Source organism: Pelophylax lessonae (assembly GCF_965119305.1).
Source record: "Pelophylax lessonae genome assembly, chromosome: 3".
In the NCBI taxonomy this organism is placed as follows: domain Eukaryota; kingdom Metazoa; phylum Chordata; class Amphibia; order Anura; family Ranidae; genus Pelophylax; species Pelophylax lessonae.
In genome coordinates this window covers 25,660,965-25,682,287 of record NC_138770.1, presented here as the reverse complement: position 1 = coordinate 25,682,287, position 21,323 = coordinate 25,660,965, and the positions used below count along the sequence as shown (strand labels likewise).

The 21,323-nt window shown below is 45.3% G+C and overlaps 1 protein-coding gene across 1 annotated transcript in view; it reads right to left on the bottom strand.

The window, feature by feature from the left end:
• Positions 1-21,323, bottom strand: part of LOC309550255 (uncharacterized protein) — a gene marked incomplete at both ends in the record, with an annotated part of 88,961 nt that overhangs the window by 66,036 nt on the left and 1,602 nt on the right. The window contains 3 exons of the mRNA XM_082250663.1: positions 2,540-3,007; positions 3,260-3,831; positions 18,511-18,669. Coding sequence (XP_082106789.1) covers positions 2,540-3,007; positions 3,260-3,831; positions 18,511-18,669 — 1,199 coding nt within the window. The remainder of the gene's footprint in view (positions 1-2,539; positions 3,008-3,259; positions 3,832-18,510; positions 18,670-21,323) is intronic.

The following is a 21,323-nucleotide window of genomic DNA, read 5'->3' as shown; positions in this document are numbered from 1 at the left end:
CGAGCTGAGCTTAGTTTGGGGCCAGTTTCCTCATTTTATTGAGATCTGGTTTTAGATAACATTTATTGATTTATTTTAGGATAAATCCATGGAGTTGTCATCTGTCTCATGCTGTGCCCTTAAAGTCCACACATATGACTGTGGTTCCTTGTGAACATCTGTAGTTTCCATTTCTCAGAACAGATAGGATGTTGGGACTCTCATTAAAAAAATGACGTGGGGTCCCCTCCCCCCCAGTCTATACCAGGCCCATGCCAAAATGTAAAAAAAATAAATGGCGTGGGGTCCCCCCAAAATCCATACCAGATCTTAACCTGAGCATGCAGTTCGGCAAGTTAGGAAAAGGGGGACAAGCGAGCGCCCCCCCTTCTAACCCATACAAGGCCACATGCCCTCACCATGGGGTGGGGGTGGGTGTTTTGTGGCAGTTCTGCCCCCCCCCCCACCCCAAAGCACCTTGTCCCCATGCTGATGGGGACAATGGCCTCTTTCCCACAACCGTGGCCTGGGGTTGTGGGGGTCTGCAGACAGGGGGATCATCGTAATCTGAAAGCCCCTTTTACCAAGGGGACCCCAGATCCTGCCCCCCCCCCCATGTGAAAGAGTATCGGGACCATAGTACCTGTACCTATTCACTAAAAAAAAGAGTCAAAAAGCAATAAATACACAAACACAATTTTTAAAAAATTCTTTTTTTAAAAAATAAAAGCCAGCCTCCCCCAATGTAGATCCGTCATCAATCACAATGCCTGCCGCACCCGAAAAAATAAATTAAAAAAAGACGCTCTCGCCATCATGGAGGCCCTCTGCCTACTGCAGTTTCCGCATTTACATTGGTAAGAGGCGGGGCCACCTGTCTACATCACCTTTTTTCAATATTGGCCCCTAAGGGCCTGATATGGACTGGGGGTCGGGGGAGCACATCATTTTTTTCTATTGCCGGGAAATGCCGGCATTCTTTTCTTTCCATTCATCTGTCAGTGGGGAAGCCCGCTGACAGCTGATGAGTCATGGTTGGTAAGGATGCGGGCGGGCGGCTTCCCGGCTTGCTGATTAACAGCCAGCTATTTCTTCACAAAGAATTAGCATCGGTCGATTGTTTTTTGACTGATCCGAATTCGAAACGTTCTGAAAAGTTGGAATTCATTAGAAAATCAATAAACAAAACAAATTTTAACAGATTTCAACAAAATTCATTACAATTTCATTTGGAGATTTGGATACATCCGAATCTAGGAATAACCAAAAATATGTCGGAATTTGTATTCGCACCGAAACGAATTTCATGTGTCTAACACTTAATGGCCACCCGCTAGCAGCTGGGCTCCTAGCCAATGCAAATGGCCCAGGGCCCACTCTCCAGGCATGGATCCTCTACATATGTGTGCCATAACACCACCCCGCTGATAGCTGGGGACTCAATGACCACGCGGGACATCCTGGAAGACTTCTGGATACCAAAGGAAGCTCCTGACATCCCGCACAGCTGCCCAGCACCAGACCCGCCGACCAATACTTCCAATAGGTAGGAAAACTTCATACAGAAATGGACCTATAAGTGAGGAGGACAAAAAAGGAATGCAGCCATTGGCTTATTTTGAACATTTATAGGGGTGGGGTCTTAGGGGGGGACGAGGGCGGAGCTACCCAAAGGTATGCGGCCATGGACATCTGTCAGGAAAGCACATTTTGGCCACTAGATTGAACTGACCATTATAGGAAATCCCAATTCGCCATGACCGGGGGAATGCGGGTCACATTTCTTCAACACATTTATAACAACCAGATCTGTAAGCGTTTGTGAAATCTTCCCGCACAAAATGTACTCAGCCAATGAAAGGTAAGGACTCCATTTTTATTTTTCTCCTGTTATCAATGGCCAACACGGGACAACACTTCATCCATGTCTTTGGTGATCTCTGATCTCCTTATGAAGTGTTTCTTACATGATGAAGATCAGCCATGGAGTATATCTGAGGTGTATATCAGGGTGTGCTTCTTCCACATATGTCCACCAACATTCATATTGAAGACATTTCCCGCACTCAAGGCACTAATACACCTCCAGGGTTGTGTGGGACCCCTGATGTACAGGAAGACAGGACTTCAGTGCGGAACGTTTCCCTCACTCAGGACAGGAAAATGGCTTCTCACCCGTGTGAGATCTCCGATGTCTGTAAAGATGGGACTTCTGTGAAAATCATTTCCAGCAATCAGGACAGGAATACGGCTTCTCAGCAGTGTGCGATCTCTGATGCTCGGAAAGATGGGACTTCTGTGAAAAACATTTCCCGCACTCAGGACAGGAATACGGTTTTTCACCAGTGTGCAATCTCTGATGTCCGGAAAGAGCGGACTTATCTGAAAAACATTTCCTACACTCAGGACAGGAATACGGCTTCTCACCAGTGTGCAATCTCTGATGTCTGGAAAGAGAGGACTTATCTAAAAAACATTTCCCGCACTCAGGACAGGAATACGGCTTCTCCCCAGTGTGGAATCTCTGATGTCTGGAAAGACTGAACTGCTCTGAAAAACATTTCCCACACTCAGGACAGGAATACGGCTTCTCCCCAGTGTGCAATCTCTGATGTCTGGAAAGACTGAACTGCTCTGAAAAACATTTCCCACACTCAGGACAGAAATACGGCTTCTCCCCAGTGTGGAATCTCTGATGTCTGGAAAGAGCAGACTTATCTGAAAAACATTTCCAGCAATCAGGACAGGAATATGGCTTCTCAGCAGTGTGCGATCTCTGATGCAAGGAAAGACTGAACTTCTGTGAAAAACATTTCCCGCACTCAGGACAGGAATACGGTTTTTCACCGGTGTGCAATCTCTGATGTCTGGAAAGAGTGGACTTATCTGAAAAACATTTCCCACACTCAGGACAGGAATACGGCTTTACACCAGTGTGCAATATCTGATGTCTGTAAAGATGGGACTTCAATGAAAAACATTTCCCACACTCAGGACAGGAATACGGCTTCTCACCAGTGTGCAATCTCTGATGGTTGGAAAGATCAGACTTCTGTGAAAAGCATTTCCCACACTCAGGACAGGAATACAAGTTCTCACCAGTGTGCAATCTCTGATGTCTGGAAAAAGCGGACTTATCTGAAAAACATTTCCTACACTCAGGACAGGAATACGGCTTCTCACCAGTGTGCAATCTCTGATGTGTGGAAAGATATGACTTCTGTGAAAAACATTTCCCGCACTCAGGACAGGAATACGACTTCACACCAGTGTGCAATTTCTGATGTCTGGAAAGAGCGGACTTATCTAAAAAACATTTCCCGCACTCAGGACAGGAATACGGCTTCTCCCCAGTGTGGAATCTCTGATGTCTGGAAAGACTGAACTGCTCTGAAAAACATTTCCCGCACTCAGGACAGGAATACGGTTTTTCACCAGTGTGCAATCTCTGATGTCTGGAAAGAGCGGACTTATCTAAAAAACATTTCCCACACTCAGGACAGGAATACGGCTTCTCCCCAGTGTGGAATCTCTGATGTTTGGAAAGACTGAACTGCTCTGAAAAACATTTCCCACACTCAGGACAGGAATACGGCTTCTCACCAGTGTGCAATCTCTGATGTTTGGAAAGATCAGACTTCTGTGAAAAGCATTTCCCACACTCAGGACAGGAATACAGCTTCTCATCAGCATGCAATCTCTGATGTGTGGAAAGGTGTGACTTTTGTGAAAAACATTTCCCACACTCAGGACAGGAATGCGGCTTCTCACCAGTGTGAGATCTTTTATGCACATTAAGATGGGATTTAAAACTGAAACACTTCCCGCACTCAGTACAGGAGAACCTCTTATCTGGTGGAAGGACAGCACCGTCCCTCACAGTCTGAGGCTCCTCAGGATAAGAGGAATACGATGGTCCGGCACTGTCCCTCACAGTCTGAGGTTCCTCAGGATAAGAGGAATACGATGGTCCAGCACCGTCCCTCACGGTCTGAGGTTCCTTAGGATAAGAGGAATAAGATGGTCCGGCACTGTCCCTCACAGTCTGAGGTTCCTCAGGATAAGAGGAATACAATGGTCCGGCACAGTCCCTCACATTCTGAGGTTCCTCAGGATAAGAGGAATATGATGGTCCATCTACACTGTGTGGTGCCGGATGGACATTTGAGGTAGCCGGGTTTTCTCCTGGACTATACTGTGTGATGTCCTCATCTTCTACTTTACAGTCTGGAGACAAAGTGAGACAATCCTCTGAGGTTTTCCTCATCTCCCGTCCATGTACTAAAATAGAAATAAAAAGATTATTTACTAGACATCAGCATATTGGTTCTCCTAAACCAGGACTCCGCCCACATCAGGCAGCTTTGTCTCTGAGGATCTTACAATTCCACCCTCAAGGTAACTAGTAAATGGGTCCTCTGATCTCCTACCAGTTAATTTCTTTATTCATGGACCTTAGTCAGAGAGTGAGGAAACAACGAGAACTGTCTTTTATAGGAGTGACAGTGATGAGGGGATTATAGGACGAGTGTCCCCTCCCCCTCTATCACTCATTGCCATCTTCCCAACACAAGAAGTCCTGCACTTCCTTTTTTGGTCCATGATTTAGTCATGAATAACAGCGGGGCTGAGCCCCACCAGAGGTCAGAGAGTGAGGATGGGGGGAGAACAACCAAGATGAAGACTGGACTGATCCTGAAGACCACCATCATTGGGTTACTGACTTCTCCCTCATTATCACTTTCTGTTTAAGGTTCCAACATTGGAGGATGTTATCACATTATTATCAACATGTAAAAGTCTGTCCTCCAATCAGATCATCAGATATAAAATGTGATATAAAATAAATAATAAATCGGTACAATCATGTAGTGTAAAGAATGGTGTATAAATATTCACAGAAACATTCACCCAATGGCAGCTTACATTCAGAAAGTTTCTTTCACTAAACACAAAAACAAATAAAATGCAGCCCAAAAGAAAATGAAAATAAATTTCTTCCCCCAAATCTGTAGACAATAAGTGGGAAATAATTTCCCTCCTCTCCTCCTTCTTCTTCCTCCACGGTATATATTGGGGGGGGGGGGGGAGTAGAAAATATGGGCGGAGCCTGCGCAGGGATGTCCCATCTCGGCCATCCCAGGGAAGGGGTATCTGAGTGAAGGATCTCATTGTGAAGCTTGTTTAGTCCGCACTGCTCAAGTCCTGGCTTTGTAATTCTATCATCTTGGATTTTAATGTTGAATAAAGCAGATAGACGGAGAGCACTAGAGGGGGTGTTATTTTCTACCCCCCCCCATATATACCATGGAGGAAGAGGAAGGAGGAGAGGAGTGAGCGATATCCCTAGAGGGGGAAGGGATCTGTGGGACTCGCTGGTAACACAGGAGTCAGATGGGAAGGTGAGTGGAAGTGACCACCAGCACCTTTCTCATCTGCAATTTCTGCACTCGCACTTTATCATTTATATTGACCCTGACTGATGACACGTGTCACATGACACACATTTCTATCCTCTTATTGGATGATCACATTACTATTTATTAATTTCCTGATACTGTTTAATAAGATTTCATATTTTTGAATTGTAAGTCTGATTGTTACACGGCGTGGTGATATCGCACAGATTGGATTATTATTTCCCACTTATTATCTACAGATTTCGGGGAAGAAATTTATTTTCATTTTCATTTGATTTCTTATTAGATATAAAATGTCCAGCTGGTAGGAAATGGACGTAACAAAGAGAATCCATATTATGTGTATACAGTATCTCACAAAAGTAAGTACACCCCTCACATTTGTTTAAATATTTTATTCTATCTTTTCATGTGACAACACTGAAGAAATGACACTTTGCTACAATGTAAAGTAGTGAGTGTACAGCTTGTATAACAGTGTAAATTTGCTGTCCCCTCAAAATAACTCACCACACAGCCATTAATGTCTAAGCCGCTGACAACAAAAGTGAGTACACCCCTAAGTGACAATGTCCAAATTAGGCCCAATTAGCTATTTTCCCTCCCCAGTGTCATGTGACTCGTTAGTGTTATAAGGTCTCAGGTGTGAATGGGGAGGAGGTGTGTTAAATTTGGTGTTATCGCTCTCACTCTCTCATACTGGTTACTGGAAGTTCAACATGAGGGCAAAGAACTCTCTGAGGATCTAAAATAAAAAGAATTGTTGCTCTACAAAAAGATGGCGTAAGCTATAAGAAGATTGCCAAGACCCTGAAACTGAGCTGCAGCATGGTGGCCAAGACCATACAGCAGTTTAACAGGACAGGTTCTACTCAGAACAGGCCTCGCCATGATCGACCAAAGAAGTTGAGTGCACATGCTCAGCGTCATATCTAGAGGTTGTCTTTGAGGAAATAGACGTATGAGTGCTGCCAGCATTGCTGCAGAGGTTGAATGGGTGAGGGGGTCAGCCTGTCAGTGCTCAGACCATACGCCGCACACTGTATCAAATTGGTCTGCATGGCTGTCATCCCAGAAGGAAGCCTCTTCTAAAGATGATGCACAAGAAATCCCGCAAACAGTTTGCTGAAGACAAGCAGACTAAGGACATGGATTACTGGAACCATCTCCTGTGGTTTGATGAGACCAAGATAAACTTATTTGGTGTCAAATGGTGTCAAGCGTGTGTGGCGGCAACCAGGTGAGGAGTACAAAGACAGGTGTGTCTTGCCTACAGTCAAGCATGGTGGTGGGAGTGCCATGGTCTGGGGCTGCATGAGTGCTGCCGGCACTGGGGAGCTACAGTTCATTGAGGGAACCATGAATGCCAACATGTACTGTGACATACTGAAGCAGAGCATGATCCCCTTCCTTTGGTGACTGGGCCGCAGGGCAATATTCCAACATGATAACGACACCAAACACACCTCTAAGACGACCACTGCCTTGCTAAAAAAGCTGAGGGTAAAGGTGATGGACTGGACAAGCATGTCTCCAGACCTAAACCCTATTGAGCATCTGTGGGGCATCCTCAAATGGAAGATGGAGGAGCGCAAGGTCTCTAACATCCACCAGCTCTGTGATGTTGTCATGGAGGAGTGGAAGAAGACTCCAGTGGCAACCTGTGAAGCTCTGGTGAACTCCATGCCCAAGAGGGGAAAATAATGGTGGCCACACAAAATATTGACACTTTGGGCCAAATTTGGACATTGTCACAGGGGTGTACTCACTTTTGTTGCCAGCGGTTTAAACATTAATGGCTGTGTGTTGAGTTATTTTGAGGGGACAGCAAATTTACAGTGTTATACAAGCTGTACACTCACTACTTTACATTGTAGCAAAGTCTCATTTCTTCAGTGTTGTCACATGAAAAGATAGAATAAAATATTTCCAAAATGTGAGGGGTGTATTTACTTTTGTGAGATACTGTAGCAGTCCGTAGAGGGGATAGAGCAGAAGTCTGTAATACAACATAGAGTATATAGCGCAGGGGTCAGGAGTCATAATATTGGTATTCAGTAATCAGTGGTGGATTACATGTATTTATGTCATGTATGTATTTAGTGTTAATGACCAACCTGTGCTGATCTCTGTAGGAGTGTCCTCCCCTATAAATGTCCCCGTTATTCCATCCTCCTCCATAGACTGCTGATCATCCCTCACATATGTCTCTTCTTCTTCTACTTTAACCTCAAATTCTATATCGATTGGATCTCCACTCTAAACCAAGAAAATTAGATAGAATATCATCTGTAGGTTATAAGCTTTAGCATTGTGATATTATAAAAAAAAAAAAAAAAAAAAATTAAAAAAAAAAAAAAAAACACACATCCTCTCCAGAAGTCCATGTTCTAGATGCTCCAATCCACCAACCTTGTAACAGTGAGGGATGGTGTGACCTTCCTGTGTGGAATCCCAGGAATACAGAGGACGGGGACATCTCTCTGGTGAGATTCTGTAGCTGGATGACTCCTCCATGGTGTCCTGGTACAGATCTTTGTGTTCTTTTAGAATCTCTGACTCCTCCATCACCCCATCCTCATCATCCTCCTCTTTTATCTCTTCTTTAACCTCAACTTTAGAATCTCTCAGGTTTCCACTCTGAATATATAATAAAACTGACATCAATGGTAACAATGCAGATAATGTACAGATCCTAATGATAATATCAGTGATTGTTCCTCATCTACCTGATGATGGTGAGGGATGGTGTGACCTTCCTGTGTGGAATCCTGGGAATACAGAGGACGGGGACATCTCTCTGGTGGGTTCCCATTACTGGATCCATCTGTAGGAAACACACACACTGACTGAATACATTGTTTCTATGTGTTTATCAGATGATGGGGGATCTAGGTGGAGCCTCCGTACTGCTCTCTCCTTTACAATAAAGTCTCCTCTTACCCGGTGATGTGAGGGGCGGCTGATTGTCCATCATGACGTCCTTGTAGAGATCCTTGTGTCCTTCTAAATACTCCCACTCCTCCATGGAGAAATAGACAGTGACATCCTGACACCTTATAGGAACCTGACACACACAATGATACAGTCACCATCCAGACACATCCCTTGTCTGTTACTGGATAATGTCCCAGAATTCCCAGCACCGCTCACCTCTCCTGTCAGCAGATGGACTATCATGGTGGTCAGTTCCAGGATCTTCTGCTCTCTGTTCCTCTCAGTTATCGGAGAACGAGGTGGAGGCACCATGGTGGGGATTTGGGTCCTGCTCCATCCTCCTGAGATTGGCTCTCCACTAGACTCCTTCACTACAACACAATCCTACAGATCAGGAGAAAGATAAACCGATATCAATCATCTGACATCATCTACATGTCTATAATAAGAACATGGTCTTTTGACCAGACTAGATAAGAGTGGTCATGTGACCTCCCAGATTCCTCCTCACCTCTCTGGTCAGGACTGTGTTTTATTAATAGAGGTAAGAGTGATGTCATGAAAAATTGAAAAAAGTGTGCTAATAATATAGTTGTGCTGCTACCAAGATCCAATGTGTGGAAATGAATGTATGTGAAAGTTAATTGGTGCGCTACAATGTGATCAGTGTTCATATAAATAAAAAAACATTTATATATATACAAAATTGCAATATATAATCCACCACGTGATAACAATTCAAACAATAATTGATAAGTGTTCAAACATGTGCTAAGTCAACACCGTGACCACACATAAAAGTCCAAAGAAAATATCCAAAACTCAGTAAATTGTCCACCGGGTGAGATACAATATAAAACAATGAAGGTAATATGCTGAGTCTACAGCCTAATGACACAAATTGTCCAATATATCTGTTGAACAAACTCAGTCTTTGTGCCCTTTTGCATTTTTTATCTGGTAAGAAGCACATCTAGAAGGTGGTGGGAAACTTTCACCAACTTGTCGTGATCACTTCATCACCAGTTTATTTTCATCACATATTCACATCATCATCTTTTCGTTGCACAAAGACTGAGTTTGTTCAACAGATATATTGGACAATTTGTGTCATTAGGCTGTTGACTCAGCATATTACCTTCATTGTTTTATATTGTATCTCACCCGGTGGACAATTTACTGAGTTTTGGATATTTTCTTTGGACTTTTATGTGTGGTCACGGTGTTGACTTAGCACATGTTTGAACACTTATCAATTATTGTTTGAATTGTTATCTCCCAAATTGTGACCTCCCAAAATCCTCCTCACCTCTCTGATCAGCAGGTAGATGATCTCCAGAGTGTGGCTTAATAACCTCTCAGTCAAGTGACTCTGATCCTCCTCCATCCTCAATGGTGTGGTGGTCATGTGATCTTTGCGGGTTTCTCTGTAGACGGATAATGAAGAATTATCTGGATTGCATTGGTTGGACAATATTAGGATGGGGATATAAGGGGTTAGGCGGGTTGCCCCTAGTGGGAATTGGAACATGTAGATTGGGTTAATTAGGGGGATCTTTTTATACAGTATATATAGTGGTCACAGGTTATCGGAGACCATCAAGACCAATGCAGAGCCCAAAGCCCTTGATTGGACAGGAGGAGGGACAGTCCACTGCCAGATTGTAGGGGAATAGAGGAGAGTGCCAGTATTGAGGGATCAGAGTATCAGATAAGTAAAAGTGCTTTTACTCTTTCCCTACACCAAAATTACCATGTAACCCTTGAAGTGGGGCTGCCCCCATTATACAAGGGTTAAATGCTCATTTGGGTTTTGGTAATTTTTTGTTTCCTTAGAGATGGGCTTTAAACAAAATTACATTTTCACACACGATAAAATCTGCATGTTATGCTTGTAAAAACAAAGCGTCCCCCCCCCCCCCACACACACACACACGCACACAATTATGTCAACTCTTAAAACTGTGTGTTCCCATGAAAAAGTGTCTAAATTCGCTACCCAACATGGTGCAAAGACAACGCTATAAAAGCGCTGTCAGGGACTCAATACCGTGCGCAGGCACACTGGCGTCGCTAACCAGTGAACGCCTATGCGCATGCGCTGAGGCTACCTTGGTAGAGTTTGAGACTACCTTGGTAGAGTTTGGGGCTACCTTGGCGGAGTTTGAGGCTACCTCTGCAGAGTTTGAGGCTACCTCGGTAGAGTTCGAGGCTACCAAATTGGCGCCAAAACGGCCTATTTAAACACAGCTGTCACTCTAGGTGGTTGCTGTGTTGTCTTCAGCTCTCCTGTATTCTGTGCCTGTTATATCTGCTGTTCCTGTTTACCTGACCCGGCTTGTCTTTGGATTCTGATTACCTGCTGCCCGCCCTGACCTTGGCTTGTCCTGACTATCCTCCTGTCTCGTCCTGATCGGTTTACCTGCTACCGGCTATTGGTCCTGGACCTGTTCCTGGCTCTCCCAAGGGAATCCGGGGGCCCGCGACCTGGTGTTAGCAAGCAGCCAAATCCATCCCCACCATCTGGGGCCCTGGTGAAAACCGGCTAACACTGCCTGATTGAAGAGCGCAGTAACCAGCTGGACTCCATGTCGGCTTTCTTTAACGCAATGGCGCAGTTATACGAAGACCCGCAGCGCACTGCTACAGCAGAAACCGCGCTCACTTCACTTCAGAGGATTACGTCACTGACTTCAGGCGTTGGAGTACGGACACTCACTGGAACGACGCAGCCTTGCGACATCAGTTCCGCCTGGGTCTTTCAGAAAACTTGAAAGATGAACTGGCCCGAGTGGGTTTACCCGAGACCTTAGAGGCATTAATCACCCTGGCTATACAAATAGACCGCCGGCTCCGTGAGCGTAGAGCAGAGGGGTCCACGTAGCAGACCCGCCCAGTCTGGATGTTGCCACGGGTTCCTAATCCCGTCCACACCTTCTCCTCCGGTGCCCGTTCCAGCAATACTGCTCCGGTTACTGCTGAATCAGATACGTCTGAGCTGATGCAACTTGGGCTTATGCGTCCTTCCTTATCAACAGAAGAACGCTCACGACGACGTCAGAACAACCTGTGTCTGTACTGCGGAGAAGCCGGACACTTTGTACGCTCATGCTTAGCAAAGATGCGTAAGTGTCTTTCTATATTCCCCTCAAGTTATCCAGTTTCTGTCAACAATACCACTCACCTGGCTCTCTCTATCTCATTCCAGCTCCCAGAAGGCCCGATCCCGGTCACCGCTATTATTGATTCCGGGGCATGCAGCTGCTTCATTGACCTTAACTTTGCTGCTCATCAACGCATCCCACTTCGACCCAAGTCGCAGGGACTCTCCATCTTCCTAGCGGATGGGTCCCACATCAAGTCTGGGCCAGTAACCCAAGAAACCCCTCCATTGTCTGTGGCCACTCTCGAAGGACACAAGGAGTTGTTGTGCCTGGATTCCATCTCTTCTCCCTTGTTTCCGGTTATTCTGGGGTTACCCTGGTTTCAGGCGCACAACCCACAGATTAATTGGACTTCTGGAGACGTCAAGTTCCAGTCCCCTTACTGCCAGAATTATTGCTTGCCAGTACGCCATAGTGCTCCTAGCACCCTACTCTGTATGGATGCTGATAAGGAGATACGTTCCTCTGTCCCAGTATCCTATCAAGAATACTTGGATGTCTTCAGTAAACAGGGGGCTGAGACCTTACCCCCCCCCCCCCCCCCACCGCCCCTATGATTGTCCAATTCAATTGCTTCCGGGGGCCGAGATCCCTTTCGGACGTATCTTTCCTTTATCAGAACGAGAATTGGGTACCCTTAAAGACTATGTGACGGAGAATCTAGAGAAGCGATTCATCCGACCCTCTACTTCTCCGGCAGGAGCTGGGATCTTTTTTGTGGAGAAAAAAAGACCATTCACTTCGGCCATGTGTGGACTACCGTGAGTTAAATAAAATTACGGTCAAAAACCGGTACCCCCCTACCCTTGATTCCTGAACTCTTCCAGAGACTAAAAACCGCCTCTGTATTCACCAAACTGGACCTGCGGGGAGCCTACAATTTGGTCCTTATTAGGGAGGGGGACGAATGGAAGACAGCATTCCGCACCCGATTCGGGCATTATGAATATTTGGTGATGCCTTTCGGGCTCTGCAATGCCCCGGCCACCTTCCAGCACTTCATCAACGACATCTTCAGAGACTATCTGGACATCTTTGTAATTGTCTACCTGGACGATATCTTGGTCTTCTCTTCCTCCCTGGCCCAGCACAGAGAACACGTTAAAAAGGTACTCCACCGACTCCGGCTACACAGGCTCTACGCAAAAACCCGCGAAATGAGAATTTGAACAGCAGAGTATCCAATTCCTCGGGTTAATAATCTCCTCTGAAGGGGTCAAAATGGACCCTCAGAAGGTCTCCACCATCCTGGATTGGCCCGCACCGGTGGATAAAAAGGGGATTCAGCGTTTCATAGGATTCGCAAATTTCTACAGGAAATTTATCAAGGGGTTCTCTTCCATCATCGCCCCTATTACCCTGCTCACCAAACAAGGTACCCGCTTCCACTGGTCTCCCTAGGCGCAAGTCGCATTTACAGCCCTGAAGGAGCTGTTTACTTCTGCTCCTATCCTCAGCCACCCGGATCCCGCCCTGCCTTACATCCTCGAAGTAGACGCCTCGGAAATCGCAGTAGTAGCAGTCATTGCCCAGCGTCAAGGTCTCAGGGACCTGATTTATCCGGTAGCTTTCTTCTCCCGTAAGCTTTCTCCTGCGGAGAGGAACTATGATGTAGGGGATCGGGAACTCCTTGCCATCAAGACCGCCCTGGAGGAGTGGAGGTATCTATTGGAAGGGGCGGCACATCCCATACTCCTCTACACGGATCATAAGAACCTGGGGTATTTGAGGACGGCCAAACGCCTGAGACCTCGCCAAGCAAGGTGGGCACTTTTTTTTTTCCAGATTTACATTCCATATAACGTACCGACCGGGTTCCAAGAATATGAAACCCGATGCTCTCTCTCAAATGTATGACAGTTCTAAAGAAATCCTTGTACCTGACACCATCTTAACCCAAAGTAACTTTCTACTATTACAGTCTGACCTTCTTACCACTCTGAGACAAGCCACAGTAAATGCTCCCCATCCTTCTGGAACTATACTGGTACCCAGAAATGGACTGCTATGGAGAGGGGATCAAATTTTCATTCCAGAAAGTGCTCGTGTGTCCATCCTAGGACTGTGTCATGACCACCCGATGGCTGGTCATTTCGGGATCCATAAGACCCTGGATCTTGTGCAGCGCATGTTCTGGTGGCCCGACTTGGAGAAGTGTTGTAAACAATATGTTTCCTTCTGTACTGTCTGCACACAAAGCAAGGCAACCCGAAATAAGGCATGGGGCCTGCTCAGACCACTACCAGTCCCTGACAGACCATGGAAGATGATTGCCATGGATTTCATCATGGAACTTTCTCCATCAGACGGTTATTCTGCAATCTTCGTGGTAGTAGACCGTCTGTCGAAAATGGCTCACTTCATACCACTAAGAGGTACACCCTCCGCGCTTGAGACGGCGCAGGTCTTCATCAGGTAAATTGTAAGACTCCACGGGGTCCCAATGAACATTGTGTCGGATAGAGGTGTCCAATTTACTTCTCGCTTCTGGAGAGCTTTATGTGATTCACTGAAAATCAAGCTGTCAATGTCCTCCACATACCATCCCTAGACTAACGGGCAGACTGAGAGGACCAACCAGACCCTCGAGCAATATATCCGATGCTTCACCACCTTTGTTCAAGATGACTGGGTCTCGCTACTACCATCAGCAGAGTTCGCATACAATAACGCCAAACACTCGGCTACAGGTCAGTCCCCATTCTACGCTAACTACGGGTTTCACCCATCTTTCTTGCCCTGCTTTATTCCTGAACCTACAGTGCCAGCAGTCTGGGATATCTTGGAGTTCCTTAAGGAGAACTACAAAGTCTTACAGGATGCCATGACCAAGGCTCAGACCTCCAATAAAGAGTTCTTTGACAAAAGAAGGAGAGGTGAGTTGGTTCTCCAGCCTGGCAACCTGGTATGGTTAGCCACCACCAATCTCCAATTGGCATGCCCTTCCAAAAAACTGGCACCCAAGTTTATTGGCCCGTTCCCTGTGAGGAGAAAATTAAATGAGGTATCTTACGAATTGACGCTTCCCGATTCCCTCAAGATCCATCCAGTCTTCCACGTTTCACTCTTGAAACCTGCAGTACCCGATTCCTTTCCTGGTAGAAGTTCAGAACCACCTGCTCCTGTCACCATCAACGGGGATGAAGAATTTGAGGTGGAGGCGATCCTAGACTGCAGAAGGCGGAGGAACCAGCTACAATACCTGGTTAAGTGGAGGGGCTACGGCCCCGGAGAAAATTCCTGGGAACCGGTACAGAATTTCCATGCCCAGGACTTAACCCAGAATTTTTTTCCGCAACCATCCCCACAAAAGGAACCTTTTGGGCACCTGGAGGTTGCCCTTAAGGGGGGGCAATGTCAGGGACTCAATACCCTGCGCAGGCGCACTGGCGTCGCTAAACGGCGAAAGCCTATGCGCATGCGCTGAGGCTACCTCGGTAGAGTTTGAGGCTACCTCGGTAGAGTTCGAGGCTACCAAATTGGCGCCAAAACGGCTTATTTAAACACAGCTGTCACTCTAGGTGATTGCTGTGTTGTCTTCAGCTCTCCTGTATCCTGTGCCTGTTATATCTGCTGTTCCTGTTTACCTGACCCGGCTTGTCTTTGGATTCAGATTACCTGCTGCCCGCCCTAACCTTGGCTTCTCCTGACTATCCTCCTGTCTCATCCTGATCTGTTTACCTGCTACCAGCTATTATTCCTGGACCTGTTCCTGGCTCTCCCAGGCAATCTGGGGGGCCGCGACCTGGTGTTAGCAAGCAGCCAAGTCCATCCCCACCATCTGGGGCCCTGGTGAAAACCGGCTAACACTTAGACTCCGCGCCTCTGGTGAACCTGTGCCACACCAGTTAGCCGGTAAGCCACTCCTCTTACGTCAGGCTCTGCCACGTTACCCAAGCGCCTACAGGTCATTCGTTTAGAGAAACCCGGTAATAATGGCCCCAGAATCATTGCTCTCACTCTAGTTTGCGGCCAATACCCCCCTTTGTGACAGCGTAATATAAATGACAGGTCCTCTTTAAGGAGACATTAGGGGTCTATTATACCTCCTATGGACCCCAGTGAAGCTGATGAAATACAGATCGGGATCAACCAGCTTCTTCACTGACTACAGTGACCAGGGAATGATGCCACTTAACCTGGAAGTGATGAAATGCTCATCTCTTCTGGATTCATTCACCAGAGAGGAGATCTGAGAACTGATCACCCTTCACTCCATCCACCATGCCGATCCTGGGCACATGGTTAATATAGTGAGGCATGGGGATATTTGTATCTTCAGAGGATTTGTGAAAGGGCAAATTTCAGGAGAACGCAAATCCGAATCTCATCCCTCATTACAAGAGACTGCTAAGGTGAGAGGATGATTGGTGGGAAAGGTGACAAATCTCCAGAATGAAGAGAATTTTTTGACCCCGTAAGTGGAGGAATGTTCTGACCCTGAAGGGGTTACTCTAGGTTTCCACACTATATATGTGTGTATCATCATCTGCTGGGGATAAAAGACGTCACAGGGACTATGGAGGAAGAGGACGGACATGATGGGGGGGTTGCTGGGTGTAAACAGAAAATAAGATCTTATTACCTTGTCTGCTACCACGTCCAGCAATGTCTCCTCTCTACTTCCTCCCAACTCACCTTTCACCCGAAAACGTCTTTTATACTTGACATCACTTCCTGTGACATCACTTCCTGTCTACAATTGACATTACTTCCTGTCTTCTATAGATACTTCCTGTCTGGGTGGAAGTGAGATCACCACCTTGTGGAGCTCAGAGGAACTGCAGCCCTGAGAAATGTCTCATAGGGTGAACACGGCCTTGTGCTGTGTGTGTATCTACTGTATATCCTTATAGATGGGTCATCTCCACTCCCACCAAGGGGGGAGAAATATATTACTGTCTATTACCATCACACGCTCACCCCCCCCCTTTCCTGGCCAGCCAGGCTGCATGCTCGGATTATCAGTTTGGTATTTATTTCCTGGTTGACCTCACACAGTTGTTTTTTGGTTCCTTTGATTTTACCACTTAAGCCCCGGAAGATTTTACCCCCTTCCTGACCAGGCCCTATTTTGCGATTCGGCACTGCGTGACTTTAACGGACAATTGCGCGGTCGTGCGACGCTGTACCTAAACAAATTTGACGTCCTTTTTTTTCCCACAAACAGAGCTTTCTTTTGATCACCTGTGCAATTTTTTTGATCATGCGCTATAAACAAAAAAATAGCGACAATTTTGCAAAAATAACAATATTTTTCACATTTTTTTTATATTAAATTCCCCCAAAAAAATGTAAAAATCAAAATTTTTTAACATTTTTGGCCAATTTGTTTTCTGCTACATATGTTTGTTTAAAAAAATCGCAATAAGCGTATTTTGATTGGTTTGCGCAAAATGTTTTGCGTTTTTCAGAGTATTCAGAGTCTGGAATGTAATTTTGGGGGACTCAAAATTTGGGGGTGTGAAAGAAAAAAAGTCTTTACTACTTTCCGACCTCCCTATAGCAGTTTTATTGCTACAGGGCAGCCGTGCTGCTCAGAACCCCATATATAGACGTGATCCTGCACTTCCAGGTAGTGTGCGCAAGTGCGCTCTGCCGGCGGCTCCCTACCACTGGTATTCTACCCAGCAGGTCCCGCAGACGCGATGTCCGCCGGCACCCGCTGATCGTTCGGTACACAGGCAGAATGGCAATCCGTCTATGTAAACAAGGCAGATTGCCATTCTGTCAGTAGGGAAGGCATAGATCCTGTGTTCCTGCAAAGCAGAGGCACTGATCCATGCCTTCCCCTAGTAAAAGCACCTCCCCCAATACACAAACACTGGCTAGGCACACATTTATCCCTTTGATCGCCCCTGATGTTAACCCCTTCCCAGCCAGTGTCATTAGTACAGTGACAGTGCATATTTTTAGCACTGATCACTGTATTGGTGTCACTGGTTCCCACAAAGTGTCAGTTAGTGTCTGATTTTCCCGCCGCAATAAAGTCCCGCTGTAAGTCACCGATCGCCACTATTACTAGAAAAAAAAAATTCCATAAAAATATCCCATAGTTTGTAGATGAGATAACTTTTGCGCAAACCAATTAAAATAAGCTTATTGAGATTTATTTTAAACAAAACCTTTAGTAGAATACATATTGGCATAAATTGATGAAGAAATTAGATTTTTGTACTTTTTTTATTGGATGTTTTATAGCAGAAAGTAAAAAATATTGTTTTCTTTTTTGCTTATAGCGCAAAACTTTGAAACGGCAGAGGAGATCAAATACCACCAAAACAAATCTCTATTTGTGGGGAAAAAGGACATCAATTTTATTTGGGTACAGCATCGCACGGCCGCGCAATTGTCAGTTAACAAGTTCAGCCCTGGAAGATTTACCCCCCTTCATGACCAGGCCATTTTTTGTGATAAGCACTGCGTTAAGCTAACTGAAAATTGTGCGGTCGTGCGACGCTGTACCCAAATAAAATCAAAGTCCTTTTTTTGCTACAAATAGAGATTTCTTTTGGGGGTATTTAATCACCTCTGCGGTTTTTATTTTTTGCGCTATAAACAAAAAATGACGACACCTTTGAAAAAAAATATATATATATATTTTTTACTTTCTGGAGACTGGCACCTGTAAAAACAATCAAGCGGCTGAACAGCCCATATGATTGGTTTTACAGTGCAGGGAATTACCTGCAGAAAAAAAAGATATGTGAATGATGCCTGTAGCTCCACCCATCATCCAGATATCTTCACTCAAAGTCCATGACGTCATATGAGGTCGTTGGGCAGGAAGTGGTTTAATACAGGAGAATAATGTCCGTGCCCCCCTAAGCATCCGCTTATTTGTAGAGACATAAACCATTTGGAGTGCCAGAATCCCAATCTTCTTCTCATTGGTATAATGTCAAGGATTTTGCAGACAGAGGAAATGAGCTTTTCAACGTTAGCAAGCATGTTGTGTGAAGGTCCTTCTTCATTATAATGACAATGTTGGGGAGAGAAATCCTCTGCACCTTCCTCCAGTACGGCATCCATATCCTCTCCATTCCCTCCTGTCTCTGCATCCTCTAGGACTGGCATATCGGGATCTGACTCCGGTTGGGAAGCTGGATCGGGAGAAGAGGCGGGGAGTTTTGGAGCTCTGGACAAAGATGGCCGTATTAAGACGTAATCTGTCCAAGGAATGGTGACAGAAAATTCTGCTTTGGTCAGGTAGCCCACATGTTGTGTGTCTGAGATAGAGCTAGAACCAGAAATGGACATTGGTGGTAAAGCATGGAATTTATATACAGTCCACTATTTTAGACAGATAAGACAGGGTCACCCTGTACCTCTGACCATTACTCTATTATTCTTTAGGATAGAATCAATATTTCTCATTCCATCTTCCATTGCATTGGAAGAGAGGCAAGGGTTAACGCAGGTTCACAGGCTGCACCTGCAGCCAGATATACCCCTGAAGAACAAGACCAACACATGAAGTTACCATCAGAAGATGCTGCAACCCCCCCAAGGACACATCCAATTATCATGATTGAGTATACCCTTTAGGGACACAGCATCCTCCAATGACAACTCATATGGCTAAGCTCATGAAGGCCACATCAAGCAAATAGGAGACTCATTATCAGGGCTTGTTTTCTCAGAGAATAGGTGCAGGAACTCCCCCTTTCTTTGCCCCTACCCACCTCTGAGCATTATTCCTAGGTTCCACCCCCTACCCACCTCCGAACACCATTCCTTGGTTCCACCCTCTACCCACCTCCAAGCATCATTCCTTGGTTCCACCCTCTACCCACCTCCTGAGCACCATTCCTTGGTTCCACCCCTACCCACCTCCGAGCACCATTCCTTGGTTCCACCCTCTACCCACCTCCTGAGCACCATTCCTTGGTTCCACCCTCTACCCACCTCAGAGCACCATTACTTGGTTCCACCCTCTACCACCTCCTGAGCACCATTCTTTAGTTCCACCTCTACCCACCTCTGAGCACCATTCCTTGGTTCCACCCTCTACCCACCTCCGAGCACCATTCTTTGGTTCCACCCTCCACCCACCTCCAAGCACCATTACTTGGTTCCACCCCTACCCACCTATGAGCACCATTCTTTGGTTCCACCTCTACCCACCTCTTAGCACCATTCCTTGGTTCCACCTCTACCCACCTCTGAGCACCATTCTTTGGTTCCACCCCTACCCACCTGTGAGCACCATTCCTTGATTCCTCCCTCTACCCACCTCTGAGCACCATTACTTGGTTCCACCCTCTACCCACCTCCAAGCACCATTTCTTGGTTTCATCCCCTACCCACCTCCCAGTACTGCCCTTTTTGACAATACTGAACCAGGTATCATTTTGTGCTGCTAAGTAATTTGTATGGGATTTGGTAATGGTAACAAGAAAAACAGTAAAATAGATTCCCTGCAGCCAGTAACAATAAAGACCCCACCAGTATCAATAGTTTCCCTAACAACAATGAAGCACCTGTAACAAAATCCCCCCTAGCAACAATAGACTCCTGGCTGCAACAAAAGATCTCCGCACAGCCAGCACCAATAGACTCTCCATCAGCCTGCAACAACAGACCCCTCCCTCAACAGTAGATCTCACGCAGCAAAAACTGACCCCCCAGAAATGTAAGACCCACCCCCACCCCCAGCAAAAGTAGGTCATTATTTTATTTCTTATATATATATATATACTCACTGATTTATATCACATTATTTTATTTCTTATATATATATATATATACTCACTGATTTATATCACATTAGTTTATTTCATATATATATATATATATATATACTCACTGATTTATATCATATATATATATATATATATATCTATATACTCACTGATTTATATCACATTATTTTATTAAGAAATAAACTAATTTGATATAAATCAGTGGCTATCTATCATATATGTTTTTTTTTTTATATCTATCCATTCATCCATCTATCCATCCATTCATCTATCTATATAGATATAGATGTACATATATATAGATAGATAGATATTAAAAAACATATATGATAGATAGCCACTGATTTATATCAAATTATTTTATTTCTTATTTTAACCATTTTAGCCCCGGAGGATTTTCCCCCTTAATGACCAGGCCACTTTTTTCAACTTGGCACTGCATGAATTTAACTGGCAATTGTGCAGACATGCAACGCTGTACCCAATATTTGGTATTTGATCACCTCTGCGCTTTTTATTTTTTGTAATATTAATAAAAAAAAGAGCATAAATTTTGCAAAAAATTGACATTTTCTACTTTGACAGTTAAAAAATATTGCGTTTACTAACTATGGGAAAGATTTTTAATTTTTATTTTTTTTTTTTTACTAGTAATGGCGGCGATCTGCGATTTTTTTGTGGGACTGCGACATTGCGGCAGACAGATCGGACCCTTGACTGACATTTTTGACACTTTTGGGGGGACCGGTGACATTACTACAATAATCAGTGCTATACATATGCACTGTTACTGTACTAATGACACTGGCAGGGAAGGGGTTAACACTGTTGGTGATCAAGGGGTTAAATATATGCCTCATGCTTACTGATGTGTGTGGGGGGAGGGGGTGTGACGGTGGCGGGTATCAGACCCCTGGCCTTCTCATCCATCTCGTGACCAAAGACCAAGCAATCTCACACCCTGTCGTCACTTGCGTAACAATGCCACTCTCAGCTGCACCCAGCACACAGATTGTCCAGCTTGCGGGACCACAATCTAGATGCCAGCAGACTGAGAGCGATTGTCACCGGGTTAATTAAACGATTAACCCTTTCCTGCCACCACCTCTACGTTTATA